The 26,883-nt window shown below is 38.7% G+C and overlaps 1 protein-coding gene across 3 annotated transcripts in view; it reads right to left on the bottom strand.

Annotated features, from left to right (window-relative positions):
* Positions 1–25,969, bottom strand: part of LOC311306995 (NLR family CARD domain-containing protein 3-like) — a 225,118-nt gene extending 199,149 nt beyond the window's left edge. For all 3 annotated transcript variants that reach the window (XR_014630246.1, XR_014630247.1, XM_084435679.1), the window contains exons 1-5: positions 24,918–25,969; positions 24,348–24,444; positions 23,996–24,109; positions 23,611–23,706; positions 21,695–23,419 (exon numbers count right to left, since the gene is read on the bottom strand). Coding sequence is in view for 1 of the 3 variants with exons in the window: in XM_084435679.1 (XP_084291805.1) it covers positions 21,695–23,419; positions 23,611–23,706; positions 23,996–24,109; positions 24,348–24,397 (1,985 nt within the window). In the remaining 2 variants the exon portion in view is untranslated. The remainder of the gene's footprint in view (positions 1–21,694; positions 23,420–23,610; positions 23,707–23,995; positions 24,110–24,347; positions 24,445–24,917) is intronic.
* Between the last annotated feature and the right edge of the window lie 914 nt (positions 25,970–26,883).

The raw sequence follows: 26,883 nt of genomic DNA, 5'->3' as shown, positions 1-26,883 counted from the left end.
AGGAGAGGATCAGAGAATATGACCCCGATTGGCCCATAGGTGGCGCTATAGCAACCAAAAGCGCGAAACTGCTCATAACTCCTAGACCGTATGACGTAGACTCAAGTGTCTTATATCACTGGAAAGCTGGAAACCTGAAGGTCAAAACGTATATCTCCGATTTCATTTCCTGTATGCAAATTGTCCGCCATTTTGAATTTTGTTAAAAACCTACTTTTGCGAACTAGTCCTAGGTTTTTTGTCCAATTGGATCCAAACCAGTGCAGAAATGTTCTCTGGAGTCTGAATATCAATAATTATCGAAAAAAAGTCGAAATTTCGATTCCTGATTGCCAGGGGGTGATAAATTAATGTTGTGGGAGGAGCCTATTTTACTAAAATGGCTATAACTCGAGAAGGAAATTAGATATCTTCACCAAACTTGGTGCACATGTGTATGAGTTCAATCTGGGGTCACAGTAAAAAAATCGCGACGATTGAACACTAGGTGGCGCTATAACATGACAAAAACATGAAAACGGCTATGACCACGTGACCGTTAGTCCGATTGACTTGAAAATTGGTATGCAGTGTCTTGGTCCAAGGTGCCATGTATGTCTATGAGGACATTGGCGTATCTCGAAAAACATGGCCGCCATCGACCAATGAAATTTGAGCACCTATTAGACAAGGTTAACGGAGGCCGATCGGAACGAAACTCGATGGGCATGTTCGACTCATGGCCCTAGAGGTCTGTAAGAGTTTTGAAAGAAATCGGCCACTAGTTGGCGCTAACGAGTTTTATGGCTCTGTAATCACGTGGTATTACACTTATCGTCACAAAATGCATATCATCTGATAGATCTGCTCATGCTGAACAACTTTGCCTCAAGAACTAATGCTGTCAATTAAACCGGTTATTAAATATTCGTAATTATGTTATAAACCTACTTTTGCAAACTAGTCCTAGGTTTTTCGCCCGATCGAAACCAGACCAGTCTAGGACAATTCTCTGGACACTCTAGATGAATAATTATCAAAAAAAGTTGAACTTTTGCATGTAGATGGCTGTAATAGGGTCATTTAGAAAATGGGCGTGGCAAAAAAACATTAAAAAGCCTATAAATCCTAAATGAAAACTCAGAACTTCACAAAAATTGGTGAGCATATGTGACATAACATCATTAACAAGCATGCCGATTTTCATGGAGATCGGACGATAGGTGGCGCTATAACTGCTAAAAAGCTTTAAAACCATATATTTCCTATGGTATTTCCTGTAAATGGTCTTTTTCATCTATTATGTCAGTAGTTACATTCTTGGTAAATAAAACTTAATCACTTTTGATGCTTTTGTGCTTAAAGGCCTTAACTGCTTGAACCCCGATAAATGCTGCTTGCAGCTTTAATTAGGGGTTCAAGCACGAAGTGCTGAAACCCTATTGTAATTGTACTGATTTTTATTATTATTTTTCTTCTCCGCTAAAACGCATCGTGCAGCCCAAACCGTAAGACCTGGAACCTTGAAACTTTGCCAGATGGTAGTCCTCAATTTGGGGAGAACCTATCAAAGTATGGCCCAGATTGGCCCATAGGTGGAGCTATAATGACCACATTTACTAAATTGCTCATAACTCCTAGACAGTTTGTCCTAGAATCTCAATTTTAGCATCACTGTGATCCCTGGCTCCAGACGGACAAAATGGCTATCTCCAAATTCCCCTACGAGCAAAAAAAAAAATTGTTATGGGCAAATTTGTCCAAAACCTACTTTGGCCAACTAGTCCCTGGTTTTTGACCCAATCGGAACCAGACCAGTCTAGGACAATTCTCTGGACTCTCTAGATCAATAATTATTGAAAAAAAGTTGAACTTTTGCATTGGCCTGGCTGTAACAGGGTCATTTAGGAAAGGGGTGGGACATAAAAACACTCAAAAGCCTATACAACCTAAGGGAAAACCCCAAACTTCACAAAAATCGATGAGCATATGTGTCAGAACATGGTGAAGAAGCATGCCAAGTTTCGTGAAGATCGGACAATAGGTGGCGCTATAACTGTCCAAAACGTCTCTTCTTATTAGGGGTTCAAGCACGAAGTGCTGAAACCCTATTGTAATTGTACTGATTTTTATTATTATTTTTCTTCTCCGCTAAAACGCATCGTGCAGCCCAAACCGTAAGACCTGGAACCTTGAAACTTTGCCAGATGGTAGTCCTCAATTTGGGGAGAACCTATCAAAGTATGGCCCAGATTGGCCCATAGGTGGAGCTATAATGACCACATTTACTAAATTGCTCATAACTCCTAGACAGTTTGTCCTAGAATCTCAATTTTAGCATCACTGTGATCCCTGGCTCCAGACGGACAAAATGGCTATCTCCAAATTCCCCTACGAGCAAAAAAAAAAATTGTTATGGGCAAATTTGTCCAAAACCTACTTTGGCCAACTAGTCCCTGGTTTTTGACCCAATCGGAACCAGACCAGTCTAGGACAATTCTCTGGACTCTCTAGATCAATAATTATTGAAAAAAAGTTGAACTTTTGCATTGGCCTGGCTGTAACAGGGTCATTTAGGAAAGGGGTGGGACATAAAAACACTCAAAAGCCTATACAACCTAAGGGAAAACCCCAAACTTCACAAAAATCGATGAGCATATGTGTCAGAACATGGTGAAGAAGCATGCCAAGTTTCGTGAAGATCGGACAATAGGTGGCGCTATAACTGTCCAAAACGTCTCTTCTTATTAGGGGTTCAAGCACGAAGTGCTGAAACCCTATTGTAATTGTACTGATTTTTATTATTATTTTTCTTCTCCGCTAAAACGCATCGTGCAGCCCAAACCGTAAGACCTGGAACCTTGAAACTTTGCCAGATGGTAGTCCTCAATTTGGGGAGAACCTATCAAAGTATGGCCCAGATTGGCCCATAGGTGGAGCTATAATGACCACATTTACTAAATTGCTCATAACTCCTAGACAGTTTGTCCTAGAATCTCAATTTTAGCATCACTGTGATCCCTGGCTCCAGACGGACAAAATGGCTATCTCCAAATTCCCCTACGAGCAAAAAAAAAAATTGTTATGGGCAAATTTGTCCAAAACCTACTTTGGCCAACTAGTCCCTGGTTTTTGACCCAATCGGAACCAGACCAGTCTAGGACAATTCTCTGGACTCTCTAGATCAATAATTATTGAAAAAAAGTTGAACTTTTGCATTGGCCTGGCTGTAACAGGGTCATTTAGGAAAGGGGTGGGACATAAAAACACTCAAAAGCCTATACAACCTAAGGGAAAACCCCAAACTTCACAAAAATCGATGAGCATATGTGTCAGAACATGGTGAAGAAGCATGCCAAGTTTCGTGAAGATCGGACAATAGGTGGCGCTATAACTGTCCAAAACGTCTCTTCTTATTAGGGGTTCAAGCACGAAGTGCTGAAACCCTATTGTAATTGTACTGATTTTTATTATTATTTTTCTTCTCCGCTAAAACGCATCGTGCAGCCCAAACCGTAAGACCTGGAACCTTGAAACTTTGCCAGATGGTAGTCCTCAATTTGGGGAGAACCTATCAAAGTATGGCCCAGATTGGCCCATAGGTGGAGCTATAATGACCACATTTACTAAATTGCTCATAACTCCTAGACAGTTTGTCCTAGAATCTCAATTTTAGCATCACTGTGATCCCTGGCTCCAGACGGACAAAATGGCTATCTCCAAATTCCCCTACGAGCAAAAAAAAAAATTGTTATGGGCAAATTTGTCCAAAACCTACTTTGGCCAACTAGTCCCTGGTTTTTGACCCAATCGGAACCAGACCAGTCTAGGACAATTCTCTGGACTCTCTAGATCAATAATTATTGAAAAAAAGTTGAACTTTTGCATTGGCCTGGCTGTAACAGGGTCATTTAGGAAAGGGGTGGGACATAAAAACACTCAAAAGCCTATACAACCTAAGGGAAAACCCCAAACTTCACAAAAATCGATGAGCATATGTGTCAGAACATGGTGAAGAAGCATGCCAAGTTTCGTGAAGATCGGACAATAGGTGGCGCTATAACTGTCCAAAACGTCTCTTCTTATTAGGGGTTCAAGCACGAAGTGCTGAAACCCTATTGTAATTGTACTGATTTTTATTAGGGGTTCAAGCACGAAGTGCTGAAACCCTATTGTTATTGTAAGGATTTTTATTAGGGGTTCAAGCACGAAGTGCTGAAACCCTATTGTAATTGTGCTGATTTTTAGGGGTTCAAGCATGAAATGCTGAAACCCTATTGTAATTGTAAGGATTTTTATTATTATTATTTTTCTTCTCCGCTAAAACGCATCGTGCAGCCCAAACCGTAAGTGCTAGAGACTTGAAACTTGGCCAGAAGGTAGTACAAAAATCGAGGAGAGGTTCAGAGAATATGACCCAGATTGGCCAATAGGTGGCGCTACAGCGCAAAAAACAAAAAAATTGCACATTTTTGCTTAAATGTCATTAACCGTTTGTCACAGACTCAAGTGTCTTATATCATTGGAATCCTTGGGTCAAGCCGAACAAAATTGGCCTCAAGGATTTCATTTCCGGTATGCAAATTTTTCCGCCATTTTGGATTTTGTCCAAAACCTACTTTTGCGAACTAGTCCTAGGTTTTTCGCCCGATCGGAACCAAACCAGTGCAGAAATGTTGTCTGGAGTCTGAATATCAATAATTATTGAAAAAAAGTTGAAATTTCGATTCACGGTCACTAAGGGGCGCCAAAACGTTCGAAGAAGGCGGAGCCTATTTTACTAAAATGGCTATAACTCCAGAAGTAAATCAGGTATCTTCACCAAACTCGGTACACATGTGTAAGAGGTCAATCTGAGGTCACAGTAAAAAAATCGCGGTGATTGGCCACATGGTGGCGCTATAACATGACAAAAACATAAAACAGGCTATAACCACCTGACCGTTAGTCCGATTGACTTGAAAATTGGTATGCAGTGTCTTGGTCCAAGGTGCCATGTATGTGTATGAGGACATTGGCGTATCTTGAAAAACATGGCCGCCATCGGCCAATGAAGTTTGAGCACCTATTAGACAAGGTTAACGGAGGCCGATCGGAACGAAACTCGATGGGCATATTCGACTCATGGCCCTAGAGGTCTGTAAGAATTTTGAAAGAAATCGGCCACTAGTTGGCGCTAACGAGGTTTACGCCCTCTGTAATCACGTGGTGTTACACTTATTGTCACAAAATGCATATCATTTGATAGACCTCCTCATCTTGAACAACTTTGCCTCAAGAACTATTGCTGTCAATCAAACAGTTCATTAAATATTCATGAATATGTTAAAAACCTACTTTTGCGAACTAGTCCTAGGTTTTTCGCCCGATCAGAACCAAACCAGTCTAGGACAATTCTCTGGACTCTCTAGATCAATAATTATCAAAAAAAAGTTGAACTTTTACATTTGGGTGGCTGTAACAGGGTCATTTAGAAAATGGGCGTGGCAAAATACACTAAAAAGCCTATAAATCCTAAATGAAAACTCAGAACTTCACAAAAATTGGTGAGCATATGTACAATAACATCATTAACAAGCATGAACAATGTTATGGACATCGGATGATAGGTGGCGCTATAACTGTTAAAAAGCTTTAAAACCATGTATTTCCTATGGCAAAATGCCTGTATTGGCTGTAAATTGACTTTTCCATCTATTATTTCAGTGGTTAAAAGATTTCTAAATAAATTTTAATGTCTTAAATGCTTATGTGCTTAAAGGCCTTAAATGCTTGAACCCCGATAAATGCTGCTTGCAGCTTTAATTAGGGGTTCAAGCACGAAGTGCTGAAACCCTATTGTAATTGTACTGATTTTTATTATTATTTTTCTTCTCCGCTAAAACGCATCGTGCAGCCCAAACCGTAAGAGCTGGAACCTTGAAACTTTGCCAGATGGTAGTACAAAAATCGAGGAGAGGTTCAGAGAGTATGACCCCGATTGGCCCATAGGTGGCGCTATAGCAACCAAAAGCGCGAAACTGCTCAGAACTCCTAGACCGTATGTCGTAGACTCAAATGTATCATATCATTGGAAAGCTGGATACCTGAAGAACAAAATGTATATCTCCGATTTCATTTCCGGTATGCAAATTTTTCCGCCATTTTGAATTTTGTTAAAAACCTACTTTTGCGAACTAGTCCTAGGTTTTTTGCCCGATCGGAACCAAACCAGTGCAGAAATGTTCTCTGGAGACTGAAGATCAATAATTATCGAAAAAAAGTTGAAATTTCGAATCACGGTCGCTAAGGGGCGCCAAAATGTATGTTGTGGGAGGAGCCTATTTTACTAAAATGGCTATAACTCCAGAACTAAATGAGGTATAATCACCAAACTCGGTACACATGTGTAAGAGGTCACTCTGGGGTCACAGTAAAAAAATCGCGGCGATTGGCCACATGGTGGCGCTATAACATGAATAAAACATAAAACAGGCTATAACCACCTGACCATTAGTCCGATTGACTTGAAAATTGGTATGCAGTGTCTTGGCCCAAGGTGCCATATATGTCTATGAGGACATTGGCGTATCTCAAAAAACATGGCCGCCATCGGCCAATGAAGTTTGAGCACCTATTAGACAAGGTTAACGGAGGCCGATCGGAACGAAACTCGATGGGCATGTTCGAGTCATGGCCGTAGAGGTCTGTAAGAATTTTGAAAGAAATCGGCCACTAGTTGGCGCTAACGAGTTTTATGGCTCTGTAATCACGTGGTGTTACACTTATCGTCACAAAATGCATATCATTTGATAGATCTGCACATGATGAACAATTTTGCCTCAAGAACTATTGCTGTCAATCAAACCGTTCATTAATTATTTGCGAATATGTTAAAAACCTACTTTTGCGAACTAGTCCTAGGTTTTTCGCCCGATCGGAACCAGACCAGTCTAGGATAATTCTATGGACTCTCTAGATCAATAATTATCAAAAAAAAGTTGAACTTTTGCATTTTGCGCATGGCTATAATAGGGTCATAAAGAAAATGGGTGTGGCAAAATGCACTAAAAAGCCTATAAATCATAAATGAAAACTCAGAACTTCACAAAAATTGGTGGGAATATGTGACATAACATCATTAACAAGCATGCAAAATTTTATGGAGATCGGACCATAGGTGGCGCTATAACTGTTAAAAAGCTTTAAAACCATATATTTCCTATGGTAAATGGTCTTTTTCATCTATTATGTCAGTAGTTACATGCTTGCTAAATAAATCTTAATAACTTTTGATGCTTTTATGCTTAAAGGCCTTAAAGGCCTTAATTGCTTGAACCCCGATAAATGCTGCTTGCAGCTTTAATTATTATTATTATTCCGCCGTAAAACGCATCGTGCAGCCCAAACCGTAAGAGCTGGAACTTTGAAACTTTGACAGATGGTAGTACAAAAATCGAGGAAAGGTTCAGAGATTATGACCCCGATTGGCCCATAGGTGGCGCTATAACAACCAAAAGCGCGAAACTGCTCATAACTCCTAGACCGTATGTCGTAGACTCAAGTGTCTTATATCATTGGAAAGCTGGACGCCTGACGAACAAAACGTATATCTCCGATTTTATTTCCGCCATGATAGATTTTCCGCCATTTTGAATTTTGTCAAAAATCTACTTTTGCGAACTAGTCCCTGGTTTTTTGCCCGATTGGAACCAAACTAGTGCAGAAATGTTCTCTGGAGACTGAATATCAATAATTATCGAAAAAAAGTGGAAATTTCGATTCACGGTCGCTAAGGGGCGCCAAAACGTACGTTGTGGGAGGGGCCTATTTTACTAAAATGGCTATAACTCCCGATGTAAATGAGGTATCTTCACCAAACTTGGTACACATGTGTATGAGCTTACTCTGGGGTCACAGTAAAAAAATCGCGACGATTGGCCTCATGGTGGCGCTATAAAATGAAAAAAACATAAAACAGGCTATAACCACCTGACCGTTAGTCCGATTGACTTGAAAATTGGTATGCAGTGTCTTGGTCCAAGGTGCCATGTATGTGTATGAGGACATTGGCGTATCTCAAAAAACATGGCCGCCATCGGCCAATGAAGTTTGAGCACCTATTAGACAAGGTTAATGGAGGCCGATCGGAACGAAACTCAATGGGCATGTTCGGCTCATGACCCTAGAGGTCTGTAAGAATTTTGAAAGAAATCGGCCACTAGTTGGCGCTAATGAGTTTTATGGCTCTGTAATCACGTGGTGTTACACTTATCATCACAAAATGCATATCATTTGATAGATCTGCTTATGCTGAACAACTTTGCCTCTAGAACCATTGCTGTCAATCAAACCGTTCATTAAATATTCGCGAACATGTTAAAAACCTACTTTTGCGAACTAGTCCCTGGTTTTTCGCCCGATCGGAACCAAACCAGTCTAGGACAATTCTTTGGACTCTCTAGATCAATAATTATCGAAAAAAAGTTGAACTTTTGCATTTGAATGGCTGTAATAGGGTCATTTATAAAATGGGCGTGGCAAAATACACTAAAAAGTCTATAAATCCTAAATAAAAACTCAGAACTTCACAAAAATTGGTGAGCATATGTGACATAACATCCTTAACAAGCATGCAACATTTCATGGAGATCGGACAATAGGTGGCGCTATAACTGTTAAAACGCTTTAAAATCATATATTATATGGTAAATTGCCCGTATTGGCTGTAAATGGTATTTTCCATCTATAATCATATAATGTTCATATAATAATGTTCAAAACCAGTGCAGTGCAATTCTCTGGACTCTCTAGATCAATAATTATCAGAAAAAGTATAACTTCTTCATTTGGATGGCTATAATAGTGTCACTTCAATATGTAGCCTTGACCAAGTGTCTCCAAAAGCCTATATCTCTTTAATAAAAACAAGTCAGAACATGTGACTCTTAAGAAGTATGAAAAATTTCAGACAGATCGGACAAAATTTGCCTCTATAACAGTTAAAAATGTAAAAAAATATATAACATGGCATATTAAGCCAATAAGTGGTATTGTACTGCCCCCTGCTGTCATTTCATCATACTACTCCCTAATATTGCTATATAATTCATATTTAGACTTTATAAAATCATTATTTTAACATTTACAATCACATTTTGTCAAAACTCATCTATTGAAGTATTACTATTGACAATTGTGTCACATTAATGAATGGAATCCAGAAACGAAAGTAAAAACGGAGGCCGCCATTTAGGCCACGCCCCCCCAGTACAAATTCACTCATAACTCGAAAACGGAAAGTCGCTGCGCGTTCAAATTTTGATGGTAAGGACGTCTCCGGGCTCTTGATCGAAACGTATGGTCGCGGGCCTCGGGAGCGCCCCCCCCCCCCCCCCCGCGGATCGTTAGTCCGCGGGACCCCGACTTTGAACGCCCGTAACTCCCGACCCAGACCACCCCGAACCTTGTGTGAGAGCTCGTTGGAAAGGGCGCGTCCTTGGCTAGCATCGATTCAAATGTGGTGTAATTTGCCCTGGGCATTCCAGAGATAAAAGCCCCAAAATAATATGCCTCATAACTCCCGGGCCCAATCGCCCAAAAACACTGCGATGGTCTCATTCAACAGGACTCCTCAAGCACTATCTATGCTCTGAGTTTCAGAATTTTTCGCCTTCTGGTTCCCGAAATATAAGTGAAAAACCAAATTCCCATTCATTCATTCAAACACTTCAACTGTAAGATGGAGACTGTAATTCCACTGTTGTCCACTAGAGGGAGCAGCAGGATTACGCATGATCTTTTAATTCGCTTTCAGTATTGGGAAATAAACAAATGCTTTAAGAAGCAATCTTTTTTTATTATGATGTTTTTTTTTTTTTTATGATATTTGTATATATATATATATATTTTTTATTATGATTATGAACGGTTTGATTGACATTAGTAATTCTTGAGTCAAAGTTGTTCAGGATGAGGAGATGAAGATATTTTCACAATATCACATCCTAAAAACATTGAAAACATTTGTCTTTGTGTGTGTGGATGTGTTTGTGTCTGTGTGTGTGTCTGTGTGTGTAAGCATGCTTAATGGAAAGAACATGGAGAAACTGCTTTGTTTTACTGGTGGATAAAAAAGTCTTTCAAATGAAAGTGAGTCAATTAGTGGTCTTCTACTGCCCTCTGCAGGACATTCTACTTAATAAAATATTTTCATCTGTGCTTTTGCATTAAGTTTTGGACTATATAAAATTACTTGCATGAAAATCACCTATTATAACACAATCATGTTTTGTCAAAGTTTATCACTTCATTTGTACTGAGCTCTCAGTTTGAACAATTCTGCCTCTCAGTGATTAATTTGAAATCTGAAAATGGTGTTATACAGAGGAGATTTGCAATTATCATTTTGTTACCTATCTTTTATTTTAAATATCTACATCTACAACAAAATGTGTGTGCATGTGTGTGTTCAAGCATGGTTAGTGTATTAAGTATTATTGTTTAAGTATTATTGTTTTCATTTACATTTTAACCACCAGAAGAAGAACACTCATTGGTTCATTCTACCCACTAAAATATTATTTTTCATTTTTTTTTCCCATTTGAAATATTGTTTAAACTTAATAAAATCATTAAAATAACATTTCAAATCATATTTTGTCTGTTTATAAATCCCACAGACTCACATTGGCTGCAATACTAATGTTTTTGTAAAACACAGACCTGATAGTCTAAACTGTGTGTATTGTGCATATATTATTGATATTATTACTATTACAAATCATGTTATTGTAACTCATATCTTAATAGAATATTATTTGTAATTTTAATTCTTTATTTCTTAATTGTTTTTGTTTTTTATGATTACAGATATTATCACCAAAGATATCAACTACACCTTCACTTTTAGTATTGATAAGCTGCACACACAGCACAATCACACACTCACTAATGCATTCAAATAAATGTAATCTTACTGTGCTACTTTATTTGTACATGATTAGAATGAACAGAAATCTAAGAATATTTTTCTTCTTTTGTTAAAGCCATTTCAGACTGCAAGTAAGCATTACATTACTAATCATCTATTTTAAAGGTGCCATACAATTGAAAACTGTATTTATCTTGGCATAGTTGAATGATAAGAGTTCTGGACATGGAACTGACATACCGTGAGCCTCAAACACCATTGTTTTCTCCTTCATGTGTAAATCTCCTGTTTGCAAAAGACCGCTGAAAAATGAGTGAATCCCAGCATAACACTGACTGTGACGTTGGAGTCATATATGTCAGTGGTTAAATGCTTGCTAAATAAAACTTAATAACTTTTGATGCTTTTGTGCTTAAAGGTCTTAAAGGCCTTAACTGCTTGAACCCCGATAAATGCTGCTTGCAGCTTTAATTATTATTATTATTCTTCCGCCGTAAAACGCATCGTGCAGCCCAAACCGTAAGAGCTGGAACCTTGAAACTTTGCCAGATGGTAGTACAAAAATCGAGGAGAGGATCAGAGAATATGACCCCGATTGGCCCATAGGTGGCGCTATAGCAACCAAAAGCGCGAAACTGCTCATAACTCCTAGACCGTATGACGTAGACTCAAGTGTCTTATATCACTGGAAAGCTGGAAACCTGAAGGTCAAAACGTATATCTCCGATTTCAATTTTTGTATGCAAATTGTCCGCCATTTTGAATTTAGTCAAAAACCTACTTTTGCGAACTAGTCCTAGGTTTTTTGTCCAATTGGATCTAAACCAGTGCAGAAATGTTCTCTGGAGTCTGATTATCAATAATTATCGAAAAAAAGTCGAAATTTCGATTCCTGATCGCCAGGGGGTGATAAATTAATGTTGTGGGAGGAGCCTATTTTACTAAAATGGCTATAACTCCAGAAGTAAATGAGATATCTTCACCAAAATTGGTGCACATGTGTATGAGTTCAGTCTGGGGTCACAGTAAAAAAATCGCGGCGATTGGCCACATGGTGGCGCTATAACTTGAAAAAAACATAAAACAGGCTTTAACCACCTGACCGTTAGTCCGATTGACTTGAAAATTGGTATGCAGTGTCTTGGCCCAAGGTGTCATGTATGTCTATGAGGACATTGGTGTATCTCAAAAAACATGGCCGCCATCGGCCAATGAAGTTTGAGCACCTATTAGACAAGGTTAACGGAGGCCGATCGGAACGAAACTCGATGGGCATGTTCAACTCATAGCCCTAGAGGTCTGTAAGAATTTTGAAAGAAATCGGCCACTAGTTGGCGCTAACGAGTTTTACGGCTCTGTAATCACGTGGTGTTACACTTATTGTCACAAAATGCATATCATTTGATAGATCTGCTCATGCTGAACAACATTGCCTCAAGAACCATAGCTGTCAATCAAATCGTTCATTAATTATTCGCGAATATGTTAAAAACCTACTTTTGCGAACTAGTCCCTGGTTTTTCGCCCGATCGGAACCAGACCAGTCTAGGACAATTCTCTGGACTCTCTAGATCAATAATTATCAAAAAAAATTTGAACTTTTGAATTTTTCGTATGGCTATAATTGGGTCATAAAGAAAATGGGCGTGGCAAAATGCACTCAAAAGCTTATAAATCCTAAACGAAAACTCAGAACTTCACGAAAATTGGTGAGCATATGTGCCATAATATTCTAAACAAGCATGCCAAATTTCATGTTGATCGGACCATAGGTGGCGCTATAACTGTTAAAAAGGTTTGAAAATATATATTTCCTATGGTAAATTGCCTGTATTGGCTGTAAATGGACTTTTCCATCTATTATTTCAGTGGTTAAAAGCTTTCTAAATAAAACTTAATGTCTTAAATGCTTATGTGCTTAAAGGCCTTAAATGCTTGAACCCCGATAAATGCTGCTTGCAGCTTTAATTATTATTATTATTGTTCTTCAAGGGTTCGGGGGCTTTTGGGGCCTTTAACGTGCTCAAAAACTCATGAAACTTTGCACGCAGGTCAGAACCCGCGGCCATTAGGGCCGGGCTGAAGCTGGTACCCGGGCGTGGCAGGGGGGCTCAACAGCGCCCCCTAGAACACAATCTTAAATCTTGGACACATACAAGAACGTATTAGTATGAAACTCGGTACACATATAGATCTCATCGGGCCGAACAACTTTCGCACTCTAAGTTATTAGCTCTGCCCAACAGGAAGTCAGCTATTATGGGTTGTTTGAAAAACGCATGCTGTGGAATTTAATGTACTCCTCCTAGGGAATTGATCCGATCCACACCAAACTCGGTCAGCATGAAGTCAAGACATTGAGGATGCTAAATTGCGGACGGATTTTTGATATCTCGAACGGTTTGGCCGTGGCGATGAAACGAATTTATAGCGAGAAAAGATAAACAGGAAGTGTGTTATAACTTCTGCATACATTAACTGATCTTGATAAAACTTCAGCAGTGTGTTCGTGGTCAGAGGCCGATCACATTGATGTGACTATTGTGAGTCAAAGTTATAGCGCCACCAACTGGCAGCAGGAAGTGTGTCACTTTCAAAATGCTTTGAAATCACCCTCTTATTTTTACCCGATTTGCTTCAAACTTTATGTGTATAATGTAGACACACGGCAGATGTAGACCTGTGAAAGGTTTATTGATATCTTAAATACTGTTGCCGTGGCAACGCATCAAACTTTAATATTCTTTTCAGATGCTTTTGAAACTCTTAACATACTTGAAATTGGATGAAACTCGACAGACACATCACATTTATTAGCCGGTAGACATGTGCAAAGTTTCAGAAACGGGCGTGGTGAGGGGCTCAGTAGCGCCACCTTTAGTCATAAATGGGGCGGTTAGTTTTATCAACAGCAACAAAACTTGGTATGTGTATTGTTCTCATCAAGACGGACAACTTTCTAATTGACATTAACCATCTCCGACCAACAGGAAGAGAGATATTTTGGTTTGAATGTGGATTTTCTGAAGAATTTTCTCTCCCTCTCTCTGTGTCTCTGTGTGTGTGAGGGGAGGGGGGGATTTGACTCTTGCTTTTATATTGTTAATCAAGGTTTCAGGGGCTTTTGGGGTCCTTAACGTGCTCAAAAACTCTTGAAACTTTGCACACAGGTCAAAACCCACGGCCATCAGGGCCGGGCTGAAGCTGGTACCCGGGCGTGGCTGGGGGGCTCAACAGCGCCCCCTTGAACGGGGTTCTAAAACTTGATCCATATATCAAACACGCTCGCATGAATTAATATGAAACTCGGTACACATATAGATCTCATCGGGCCGAACAACTTTACCCCGGTCAAGTTTTACGCCAGCCCAACAGGAAGTCGGCTATTATGGGTTGTTTGGAAAACGCTTGCTGTGGAATGTGAAATACTCCTCCTAGAAAATTCACCGTGTCCCCTTCAAACTCGGTGTGCATGTAGTCAAGACTTTGAGGATGCTAAATTGCGGACGGATTTTTGATATCTCGAACGGTTTGGCTGTGGCGAGGAATCGAATTTATGGCGAGAAAAGAGAAACACGGAAGTGGAATAACTTCTGCATACATTAACTGATCTTGATGAAACTTCAGCAGTGTGTTCGTGGTAAGAGGCCGATCAGATGGATGTAGCTATTGTGAGTCAAAGTTATAGCGCCACCAACTGGCAGCAGGAAGTGTGTCACTTTCAACATGCTTTAGACAAAAGTGGGGGGGTTAGTTTTAACTACAGTAAAGAAAAAATAGTTTTTATATTGTTCTCATCAAGCCGGACAACTTTCTAGTTTACATTCAATAGCTCTGGCCATCAGGAAGTCAGATATTTTGGTCTGAATGTGATTTTTTTTGCAAAATCAGCCTCTGAATTTTTAGCCACTCCTCTTAAACTATTTATTTTATTCGTACCAAACTTTTTCAACATGATGAAACTACATTAAATATGCTAAGTTGTGAATGGATAATAAATATCTCAAACGGTTTTGCTATGGCGAGGGATTAATGTCCAAAAAGGAAACACTAAAAATCTTCTAAAAATGTAATTATATACCATTTATTTCTATATAAAAGTATACAAATATCACAACTAAACCCATTTTATTCTGTTTTTGCAATTCAAGAAGAATGAAAAAGTTAAAAACAGGCTATTTAGTGCTATTTGGTTCAACAAAAAAGCAAACATAGGGCTATACTGCCCTCTTGTGTCCAAAAGGACATCAAAATAGTATATAAAACTTTTTACCAGGTAGGCCAATATTGTATTTAAATATACATTTATTAGGTATGTGTCTGAGGATATTTTCCCACCGGTTAATCGACGTGTGACACGAGTGGGTGCTTTTAAATCGCTAATATAAAAGTGAAAGTAAAAAAACGGACGTCCGCACGGACATTGATAATGGTGCACGTTGGAAAGAATGATACTTTTAAACATAACACTAAACCGCCATTAGGTGTCGCCAGGCGACCATCTTAATGAGCGAGTCATTGATTCATTCGTTCAAATGATTCGTTCCAATGACTGAGTCATTCATGATTGAGACAGATGTTTATGGATTGACCATTGAATCTTTGAGTCAAGTGATTCGTTTCAAAATGCTGAATCATTCAGTAATGAGAAAACAAGTTGCTGTGATCTTTGTTTAACTATTTTTGCTGCTGAAACAGAACAAAAACAGTCAATATTGCATCTAAAATGTAAGTGACTTAATTGTAACTGTTTATTAACCTGTTGTATGAAATCAATGTCACAGTTTCAATCGTGATTGTATTCAGGAAATAGTTGCCTACTCGTCAAGTGAGGTTGCTTAACTCTATCATATGTTATAAAATATATAAAAACTCCATATTTGTCATTTTTATAGTCAGTATGTTGTTAACTGGGTTGCTTTTTTGTGTGCTGCGCTCATTTGTTTACAATTCTCCTGGAAAAGCAGCATGAGCCTCAGCAGTGCAACCCTGTTACCATTGATCAGTAATACATTTATTATTAACTGATGATTGCAACTTAAAATGAATGTAATGAAATTAGAATAATCTCTCGTTTTAGTGATTCCCAAGTTATTTTTTTGTTATTGACGTTCTAATCAGGCTATACTCTGGTCGGGCAAGTAAAATTCTCTTTCAGGCAGGCCTATTGTATTTATATATAAATATATTAGGGATGTGACTGTGATAACATTTTCCCACCGGTTAATCGACGTGTGACACCACTGAGCGCTTTTAAATCGCTAACTATAGTATACTATATACTAGTAAAATACAGACGTCCGCACAGACATTGATAATGGTGCGGAGTAGAGCGAGCATTTTCAATTTATTCCTATGGATGTAGGAATTAACTAAAACATTTTATTTATGTTTTTGTGTCCACTGTTCAACCGCAACCGCGTCACACACACACACACATTCCAGAATTGCAATCTTGACATCACAGCCTGTTCATTATAGCCCTAATACAATATAATAATAAAAATAGTCAACCTAACATAAACGAATTACACTGCTCTGTTTAAATAGTCAGTAGTACAATCTGTACCATTCACAGTAAGCAGAGCTCCACTGTGATGTTTCCAAGAACATTTTTGCGCGTGTGAAGAGGATGATTTTTTCCATCGATATTGGAACACGAGTGAAGTACAAAGCCTATAATAAAGAATAGTTTAGCATCCAAATACATCGCAAATATTGAAACATTTTGATTCTAATGAGAGGGTTACGTGAGACCAACACTGCTTACTTTCGTTTTTATTTTTACATTAAATTTAAAGGATTTGTTGTGGAATATTTTGGGTGTATCATAAAATCAGAATAAGGTAAGACAAGTAAAATTTTCTGTCTTATATTTATATATATATATATATATATATATATATATATATATATATATATATATATATAAGTATATATATATATATATATAAGTATATATATATATATATATATGTGTGTGTGTGTGTGTGTGTGTGTATATATATATATATATATATAAATATAGCTGCGAGCAGCGATGGAGGGCCAAAGCCGGTGGCACCGCCATCCCCGGTGCCTTTAGGTAACTAAAGGCACCGGGGTGGCGGTGCCACCGGCTTGGGCCCGCAATCGCTGCTCGCAGCTATATTTATTATTATTATTATTCTTCTCCGCATTTAATTGCATTTTTGAGGGCCTAAACATGCTCGAAAACTCACAAAACTTTGCACACGCGTCAGAACTGGCGAAAATTTACATCTGATATAGGTTTCAGAATTGGACGGGGCAAAATGGCTCGATAGCGCCACCTATAAAAGTTCAACGGAGTGCGCCTCCCGCAACGTTCCACGTACGTGCACGAAATTCGGTACATACATGTAATGACCTAATACCTACAAAAAAGTCTCTTGGAGCATAGCCCTAAACACAACAGGAAGTCAGCCATTTTGAACTTCCTCTCAGATTTTTGTGCAGTTTTTGCCATTTTCAGGCCTCATACTTTAACGAACTCCTCCTACAGTTTTAATCTGATCATCTTCAAATTTGGTGAGTGTAATCTTAAGGCCTTTGCGACGTTAAATTGCGAAGATCTTGAGTTTTCGTCGAAGGGCGGGTCCTCGGCGGCCTGACAAATTTCGATGTTTCGCCATGAAACAGGAAGTTGCTGTAACTCAGGCATGGAATGTCCAATCTGCCCCAAACTTCACACGTTTGATAAGAGTTCTGTCCTGAACACATGACCATGCTCATATTCAGTTATAGTCATAGCGCCACCTGCTGGCAACAGGAAGTGACATGTTTAACACTGTTATGGACTCCTAATAACATATAAAAAAGTGCCAGCAAGTGCTAAACATGCTAACAACATACTTGAAGCATGCTAAAACATGCTAGCAAACTCTTAGCTAAGTGCTAAAGCATGCTATTATTGCAATTAAATAGGAATTTGCTGTAACTCAGGCATGGAATGTCCAATCTTCCCCAAACTTCACACTTTTGATAAGCGTTCTGTCCTGAACACATCTACATGAGAATATTCAGTTATAGTAATAGCGCCACCTACTGGTAACAGGAAGTGTCATGTTTAACACGTTGATGCCATTCTAGCAACATGTTAAAAATGCCATTGACTTCTAAACATGCTAGAAACATGTTAAAACATGCTAGCAATACTTAGCTAAGTGCTAAAGCATGCTAATTCAATGAAACAGGATGTTGTTGTTACGCAAGAAGGCAATGTCCATTCTGCACCAAACTTCACACTTTTAATAAACGTTCTGTCCTGAACACATGACCATGCTCATATTCAGTTACAGTCATAGTGCCACCTGCTGGCAACAGGAAGTGACATGTTAAACACTGTTGTGGACATATAAAAACATATAAAAAAAGTGCCATCAAGTGCTAAACATGCTAACAACATACTAGAAACATGCTAAAACATGCTAGCAAACACTTAGCTAAGTGCTAAAGCATGCTATTGCTGCAATTAAATAGGAATTTGCTGTAACACAGGCATGGAATGTCCAATCTGCCCCAAACGTCACACGTTTGATAAGAGTCATGGCCTGAACACATCTACATGAGAATATTCAGTTATAGTAATAGCGCCACCTACTGGTAACAGGAAGTGTCATGTTTAACACGTTGATGCCGTTCTAGCAAGATGTTAAAAATGCCATTGACTTCTAAACATGCTAGAAACATGTTAAAACATACTAGCAAAACTTAGCTGAGTGCTAAAGCATGCTAATTCAATGAAACAGGATGTTGTTGTTACTCAAGAAGGCAATGTCCAATCTGCCCCAAACTTCACACTTTTGATAAGCGTTCTGTCCTGAACACATGACCATGCTCATATTCAGTTACAGTCATAGCGCCACCTGCTGGCAACAGGAAGTGACATGTTAAACACTGTTGTGGACTCCTAATAACATATAAAAAAGTGCCAGCATGTGCTAAACATGCTAACAACATACTAGAAACATGCTAAAACATGCTATCAATCACTTAGATAAGTGCTAAATCATGATATTACTGCAATTAAATGGGAATTTGTTGTAACACAGGCATGGGATGTTCAATCTACCCCAAACTTAATATGTAACATGCAAGAAACATGCTAGCAACACTTAGCTAAGTTCTAAAGCATGCTATAAAAGCTCAAGGAAGTTGTTGTAACTTAAGCATAAAATGTCCAATCTACCCCAAACTTCACACGTTTGATAAGAGTTATCTTTTGAACACATGTCCATGCTCATATTCAGTTATAGTCATAGCGCCGCCTGCTGGCAAAAGGAAGTGACGTTTAACACTGTTCTGGACTCCTAATAACATATAAAAAAATGCCAGTAGGTGCTAAACATCCTACCAACATACTAGAGACATGCTAAAACATACTAGCAAACACTTAGCTAAGTGCTAAAGCATGATATAACTGCAATTAAATATGAATTTGCTGTAACTCAGGCATGCAATGTCCAATCTACCCCAAAATTAATATGTAAAATGCTAGAAACATCATAAAACATGCTAGAAATGCTAAAGGAAGTTGTTGTAACTCAAGCATACAATGTCCAATCTGCCCCAAACTTCACATGTTTGATAAAAGTCCTGCACTGAACACATCTACATAGCGATATTCAGATATAGACATAGCCCCAACTACTGGCAACATAAAATGACATGGTTAACACAGTAATGCAGTACTAACCACATAATTATTGTGTACTAAGCATGCTAGAAACATACTAAACATGCTAGCAACACTTAGCTGAGTCATGAAGCATGCTATTAACACCATTATACGAAACATTTTGTAACTGACTTTGACATACTCTTACTATATATACCTCCTTAAATGTGCATTGCCCAACCATGCTCTGTCTTCCTAAAGCCACCGAGTGTTGATGGCACGGGTGCGAGGGCCCTTTCATCGCTGCTTGCAGCTTTAATTGTTATTATTATTTTATGCAGCACTGCGCATAGCCTATACCTACAAGGCACAACAAACCTGGTGTTCATTATATTATATATTGTTGGAAACATTTATGTGTGTGTATTCTGTGAATTTTAAAAAGCAATTTTAACCAGAAAAATCTAAAATTTATTCCCAAAATCGTGCAGGCCTTTCTCTTGATATCAGTATGTTCACTTTTTTTATTTTTTTCAGGGCCCAGATGCCACTGAGTCCTGCTAACTTCAACATTCACATGAGTCTCTGTACATGAACATGGTAAAGTGAAAATCAAACACCTTGGAAATGAAAGGTATGTACAGTGTTTTTAAGAATGGCACAAAGGTCTCTGTCTTTGGATCATTGGTTTCAATGATTGCTTTTTTGTCATTTGTTGTGTATCTTTGGATTATGTTGTGTTGTAAATAAATCCAAACAATCTAAAAGCTATTCTTTTTTAAATCTCCTCATTCTTTGTGCAAGGTTGCTCAGAATGATAGGGCCTGATAGCTCCTAATAGGGCCGTTAGGGGAGGGTCTTTGTCTTTCTCAGGTGTGAAAAGCATACATACTAATGAGCTCCCGCATAAAGCTTTTTCACACAAAACACGTCGTAAAATTTTTAAATCAATATATTGTCTTATCTGAATGAGCAGTCAGGGTGATTTTCACATAGTTTTAGAGCAAATATTCTAGGCTACGTCATACAATTTTCAAAAGTCTTGTGAAGAAATAATCAGTATGGGTTTCATGACCTTATTTCAGTGAGAATTTTTTTTTTGTATTTTCACAAACCACGCATAAATGTCATTATCTCAAAACTACAAACTTTAACACAAATGCTGCTGATATATTATTGTAGCAGAGTTTGTGCTGAATACAGTGTAATTAAACTTTAGCCATGAAAATGTCACAAGTAACAGAAATAAGCACAAATGTCAGAGCATGTCAGAACACCTCCAGGGCCCAGAAAACAGCTCAGACCCCAGAGGGTTAACTGTTTCATCAAGTTTACTTTGGCATCCGCGTGACGTAATCTTTATCATCAGGAGGATCGGTGCGCACACAACGCTCAAATGAGTTTACTTTGAAAGGCTCGCGCACTCAACTGTAAATGAAGTTACACGGGTCCTTCTGAGGTTTGTAGACTCGAGTCCTCAGCATTAAACACTAGAATGAGACGCTCTAGTAAGTGTGCATGGCTACGTCACACATGTTCCCGCCCCACGGTCACGCCACAAAAATACTATTAAAGCTTCATTTAGAAAAAATACTTCCTAATAAATATCTTTATATTAACTGGCTTTTTTATTAATGCAATACAGTGAATGACAGCCGTCTGTGTCTCCCAGTGTCTTACATTATTGTCAGTTTAGTGTTCAGTGATTAATTTACACAGAAACAAAAGATAACATGTATGCCTTCATCTCCGAATACATTATCTGTGTCTTACATTTCATAATGAACTCAGATAAACTCAGTGCCGACTCGTTTTCCATCAGTTCTTTTACATGAATTAGAATGTGTGCAAAGGACTGTGGGAGATTGAAGAACACAAAGGATCTACTTGATGCATCCTTCAAAATGAGCTGAATTAAAGACACAAAATGAAGTCTGTCTTCAAAACATCCTTCAAACTGAGACGGCCTTCAGAGGCGCTTGATGATGTGGCAGTCGAGATATGCAGCCTTACTAGGACACAGCCACGGTTGGAGAAACACCCGCAAATTATGTACAATAACCCAGAAATCAGTCTGTGCCCCGTGATTTAAACACGTCTAATCTCTGAGTTTCTCTTTGTTCATAATGTTTTAGACTGTAATGATTGCACTCAGTGTTACTTACCGGTCATTTCTGCCTCCAATTAAGTCCCTCAGGTCAAACTTCTGCAGTGTCTTCTCTGAGGACAACAACACAAACACTAAAGCTGACCACTGAGACGAGGAGAGTTTCACAGCACGTAATCCTCCATACGTATGAGGTTCAGCTTCGTTCACTAGAGAAAGATCACCCAGTTCATTCAGACAGTGAAACAGATTGATGTATTTATCTGGAGAGGGATTCTCACTGATCTTTTCTTTAATATAGTCAACTGTTCTCTTATTGTAGTGAGAGCTGTTTGCTGTCTGTGTCTTTAGTTCTTGTAAGAGACTCTGATTAGACTCCACTGACAGACCCAGAAGGAAACGAAGGAAAAGGTCCAGATGCCCATTTTTACTGTCTAAAGCCTCATCCACAGCTCTCTGATGGAGATCAGATAGGGAAACTTTGTCTCCATTAGTTGGTTTGGTAATCTGGTCAAACACATTGATGTTATAGTTGATAAAGGAGAGATGCACATATAGAGCTGCTAGATGTTCCTGAATGCTCAGATGAACAAAGCAGAAGACTTTCCCCTGATACAAGCCCAACTCCTCTCTGAAGATCTGAGTGCACAATCCTGAGTAAACTGATGCTTCTGTCTCATCAATGCCACACTCGCTCAGGTCTTCCTCATAGAAGATCAGGTGGCCTTTCACAAGCTGCCGATAAGCCAGTTTCCCCAGTTTGACAATCATGTCTTCATCTTTCACTTTCTTCTCATAGTCCTTCTCATGTTTGATGTTGGTCTGAATGAGCAGAAAGTGTGTGTACATCTGAGTGAGAGTCTTGGGAATCTCTCCTCTCTCTGCTTCACTCAACATCTCCTCTAGAACAGTGGCTGAGATCCAGCAGAACACTGGGATGTGGCACATAATAAAGAGGCTCCTTGAGGACTTCAGGTGTGAGAGGATCCTGTGGGCCAGACTCTGATCACTGATTCTCTTCCTGAAGTATTCCTCCTTCTGTGTGTCACTGAAGCCTCGTACCTCTGTCACTCGATGGACACACTCAGAGGGGACGAGATCCGCTGCTGCTGGTCTGGAGGTGATCCAGATGAAAGACGAGGGAAGCAGATTCCCCACAATGAGGTTCGTCAGCAGCTCGTCCACTGAGGCTGATTCAGTCACATCATACAACCTCACATCGCTCTGAAAATCCAGAGGCAGACGACACTCATCCAGACCATCGAAGATGAACAACACTTTATATCCTTCACTGGATATTTCCATTTCTTTTGTTTCAGGGAAAAAGACATGAAGAAGATCTGAAAGACTGAGTGTTTTGTCCTTCATCAAGTTGAGCTCTCTGAAAGCAAGTGGAAATATGAGCTGGACGTCCTGATTCTCTTTCCCTTCAGCCCAGTCCAGGATGAGCTTCTGCACAGAGACTGTTTTCCCAATGCCAGCGACTCCCTTTGTCAGCACAGTTCTGATGGGTTTGTCTTGTCCAGGTAAAGGTCTAAAGATGTCACTGCATTTGATCGGTGTGTCCTCTGTTTCTGCTCTCCTGGACTGTGTCTCAATCTGTCTCACCTCATGTTCATTATTGATCTCTCCACTTCCACTCTCTGTGATGTAGAGCTCTGTGTAGATCTCATTCAGGAGTGTTGGGTTTCCCTGCTTTGATATTCCCTCATACAAACACTCAAACTTCTGTCTCAGATTTGATCTCAATGTGTTGAGGACTTCAGCAGGTTTGGAGTCATTGCTGCAAGATTAAAATACCACATTATTACACAAGTCAGAGAAGTAAATAGCCATAAATTACACAACTATTTATGGGACACAGAACATCATTAGGTTTCTGAAATGTGTTAATCATTAATCAAATGAGTGATGTGTGATGTGAATTGCAGCACCTAAAATTAAACAACAACAACAAAAAGTCCTACATTTTACCTGAAACTAGGAAACATGATTTCATTAAAGTCTTGTGGTTGAATCTCAGGCTTGTACACAGTTTTGTTTTTAACTGGTGTGGATAGAAGGTTTGACCTTAAATCAGAATGAAGAGGGTAAAGAATCAGACACACTGATATTGATGTAATTGTGTCATTAACTGAGTAACAGACCAACAGCTTTTACAGTGTGTGAATGTATTAACAACACAATACATAGAGCTTTACACACAAGAGCACAATGATTATCATTAATAGACTGAAACTTACAGGATTTGAACTTATAATTATTCGGTTCCAATCTAGATCATTAAACTGCTGTATATTAATAACAATTTCACAGAAAATCAAATACTATAAGAATAACTTTTATAGACGTGATATACCTGAGATCAGGCCGTTTGTCTCCACTCTTAAACCATAGTGGATGATCTATAGAGCAGTTACTCTTCACAGACACACAGCTGGACTCTGGGTTTGAGCTCTTCTGCTGGACTGAACTGGAACAGAGAACAGATTCAGTTTAATCCTTTAGATTACTGTGTTCATTCATTATGAGAGGAACCAAATTAATATAAACACATTCATCTTTCAACTAAAAGCACTTTATAATCTTTTTATCTAACATTTATGTTAGTTTCAAAATAAAAACAGGCAAAAAATATATATTATTTTTGTGTAAACTTTCTCTAGGTTCTGTGATGTATCACAATATTTAACAATGTTTGTTGAAAGTACCTGCATCCTGGAGAACAATCTCCATCTCTGGATCCTTGTGAATCAGCCATGATGAAGCTGCAGGAGAATCTGATGAGTTTGATCTCCTCCACTGACTCTGAATGAAGAAACATTCACAATTAAACATTAAATGATTAAATTAAACAACCTTCATAATATAGCTGAACATATCTGGAGTGTGGGAGAAAAGGATCATGTGACTGCGTTAACTCAAAGCTCATTGGGCCTTTTCACACACACAAGTCGACCGTTAGATTTAGAATTTTCTGAAAAATATCTGACAGCGAGAAACACTGATTGAACATGTTCGGGTGAAAAAGAAAACAAACCCCGACACACATCGACACACACTGATCCGATAAAGAAAAAAGACGTGTTTGTTGGCGTTGTGTGAATTGGCCTATGTATGTTTACACATAAGCTAAACTTCTGAAGAATCACAAACATCACGAAACACAAAGGAAACATTGAAGTGAAAGAAACCCTTTATTAAAGGTTTCATATCAAACAATCACGTAATGTCCTCCAGAGATTCATATTAATATGAGAAAGTCACACATGAACACTCACCTTGATCAAACTTTTACAAGACACAGGATCTCAAATCCTCCAGCTGTAACATCATAAAACTACACGTAAATTCCTTCTTAAACGTTGATAAACACTTGCTCTGTTTTTTCCGTGTCGTATTTCGTATTTTTCCTGCTTAAAATGGCGACAGGAAAACTTACTTCCACCTACGGAGAGCCTGCCCGCTCCCTATTAAGTCCTATTGTTCCGAATTGTGGCTGTATAGTTCCACCAGAGAACTTACTTTCACTTTCTATGTGTAGCGAGAGAGAGAGAGAGAGAGAGAGAGAGAGAGAGAGAGAGAGAGAGACGCGCGTTCAGAGTTTGTTGATTAATATTTAAGTGGTAGGCTAAATTATGTTTGTTTGTTTTTTGCGGTTTTTTTTTGTTTTTGTTTTTTGCGTTACGTTGTTCAACTTTCAGTTTGTTTTTATCTGTGTTACTGTATTCAATTTAATAATTTTTCCCCTCTTCCATTTAGTTTGTTAATTTATACTTTCTTTAACTTCTTTTGTTTGTTCATCAGTTTTTCTTCATTATTTCTGTTTTGTTTATTCTTTTGTTGTTTCACTCGTTCATTCTTTTTATTTGTTCATCCTTCATCATTTGTTCAGTTTTGTCTTTCATTTATCTTTCTGCAGAGTTCCTGATAATAAATCATAAAGAGGACTTTGTTTGATTTAGATTTTTGCGAAGCGATAAATGTGGAACAATGCAATGTGACATAAACCTGAAAGAATCAGATCAATTAAAACCGTAAAACTGTAAAAAATACTGTATTGTAAACGTTTTAACAGTTTAATGGTTGGTTTAATTTATTGTTCCTGCACTGATAACTTTATTGCACTTTGGACCAATTTTACTTTAATAACTGAAATGGTCAAAAGTCATTAAGAGGAAAGGACAGAAATTATTTAGAAATATTAAATAATGAATAAATCCTGATGTTGTAAAGTGATCTCTTCTGTTCCCTATCGATACGGTTCACGCGTACTGCGTCACTAAAGCAATGGGAAAACTCCTGTTTCCTCTGATTACTGAAGCCTTATAGAATCACACAGTGAGAAAAATGCTCTTTGATTTCTCCAGCGCTTTCAACACAATAGTCAAGTCTCCTTCATTTATACAGCGCTTTTAACAATATAGATTGTTTCAAAGCAGCTTTACAGTGATAATAGGACATTTAAGTAACAGATTTTTTTTTTTTTTTTTTACAGCAGCTCTAGAATAAAGTTATTGTCCAGCTAAAGTTAGTTATATTACATCTTCCGTTGTGAAGATCATTAGTTATTAACTTAGCGGCCGCTAACACGACACCGTTCTCACAGAAAACCCTTAATGCGCTCCGGCTGATCAGCAATGTTTGCCGATCACCAAAGCTTGAAACAGGAAAAAAAGAAGAAGAAAAGTTATCTCGGCACGAATATGTGAAAACGTACCTAAGATAAACCACCTTTGCATTAATGCCAGCAAGACAGAGGAGATGGTGATAGACTTTCATAGGAAGGCGCCCCAGATTACTCTGGTGAAAATCCAGGGTTTGGACATTGAGATGGTGACAACATACAGATTCCTGGGTGTTCACCTCAACAATAAACTGGACTGGTCTAACAATACAGAGGTTCTGTACAAGAAGGGCCAAAGTGTCCTTCACTTGTTGAGGAGACGGAGGTGCTGTGGTGTGTGCAGGTCATTGCTGAAGTCTCTCTATGACACTGTGGTGGCTTCTGCGCTCTTTTATGCGGTAGTGTGTTGGGGAGCTGGAAGCACTGAGAGGGACAGAAAGAGACTTAATAAACTGGTAAAGAGGGCCAGCTCTATCCTGGATTGTCCTCTGGACACCATCGAGGAGATGTTAGCTAAGCTGACTTCATCATAGACAACATCTCTCACCCATTTTTGTTAGTTTTTGCACACAAAAAGTATTGTCGTCGCTTGATAAACTTAAGGTTCAGTCACTGTAGTC

The sequence above is a fragment of the Rutilus rutilus genome (assembly GCF_951802725.1).
Source record: "Rutilus rutilus genome assembly, chromosome: 17".
NCBI classification, from domain to species: Eukaryota; Metazoa; Chordata; class Actinopteri; order Cypriniformes; family Leuciscidae; genus Rutilus; species Rutilus rutilus.
This window is presented reverse-complemented; position numbering and strand designations above follow the sequence as displayed.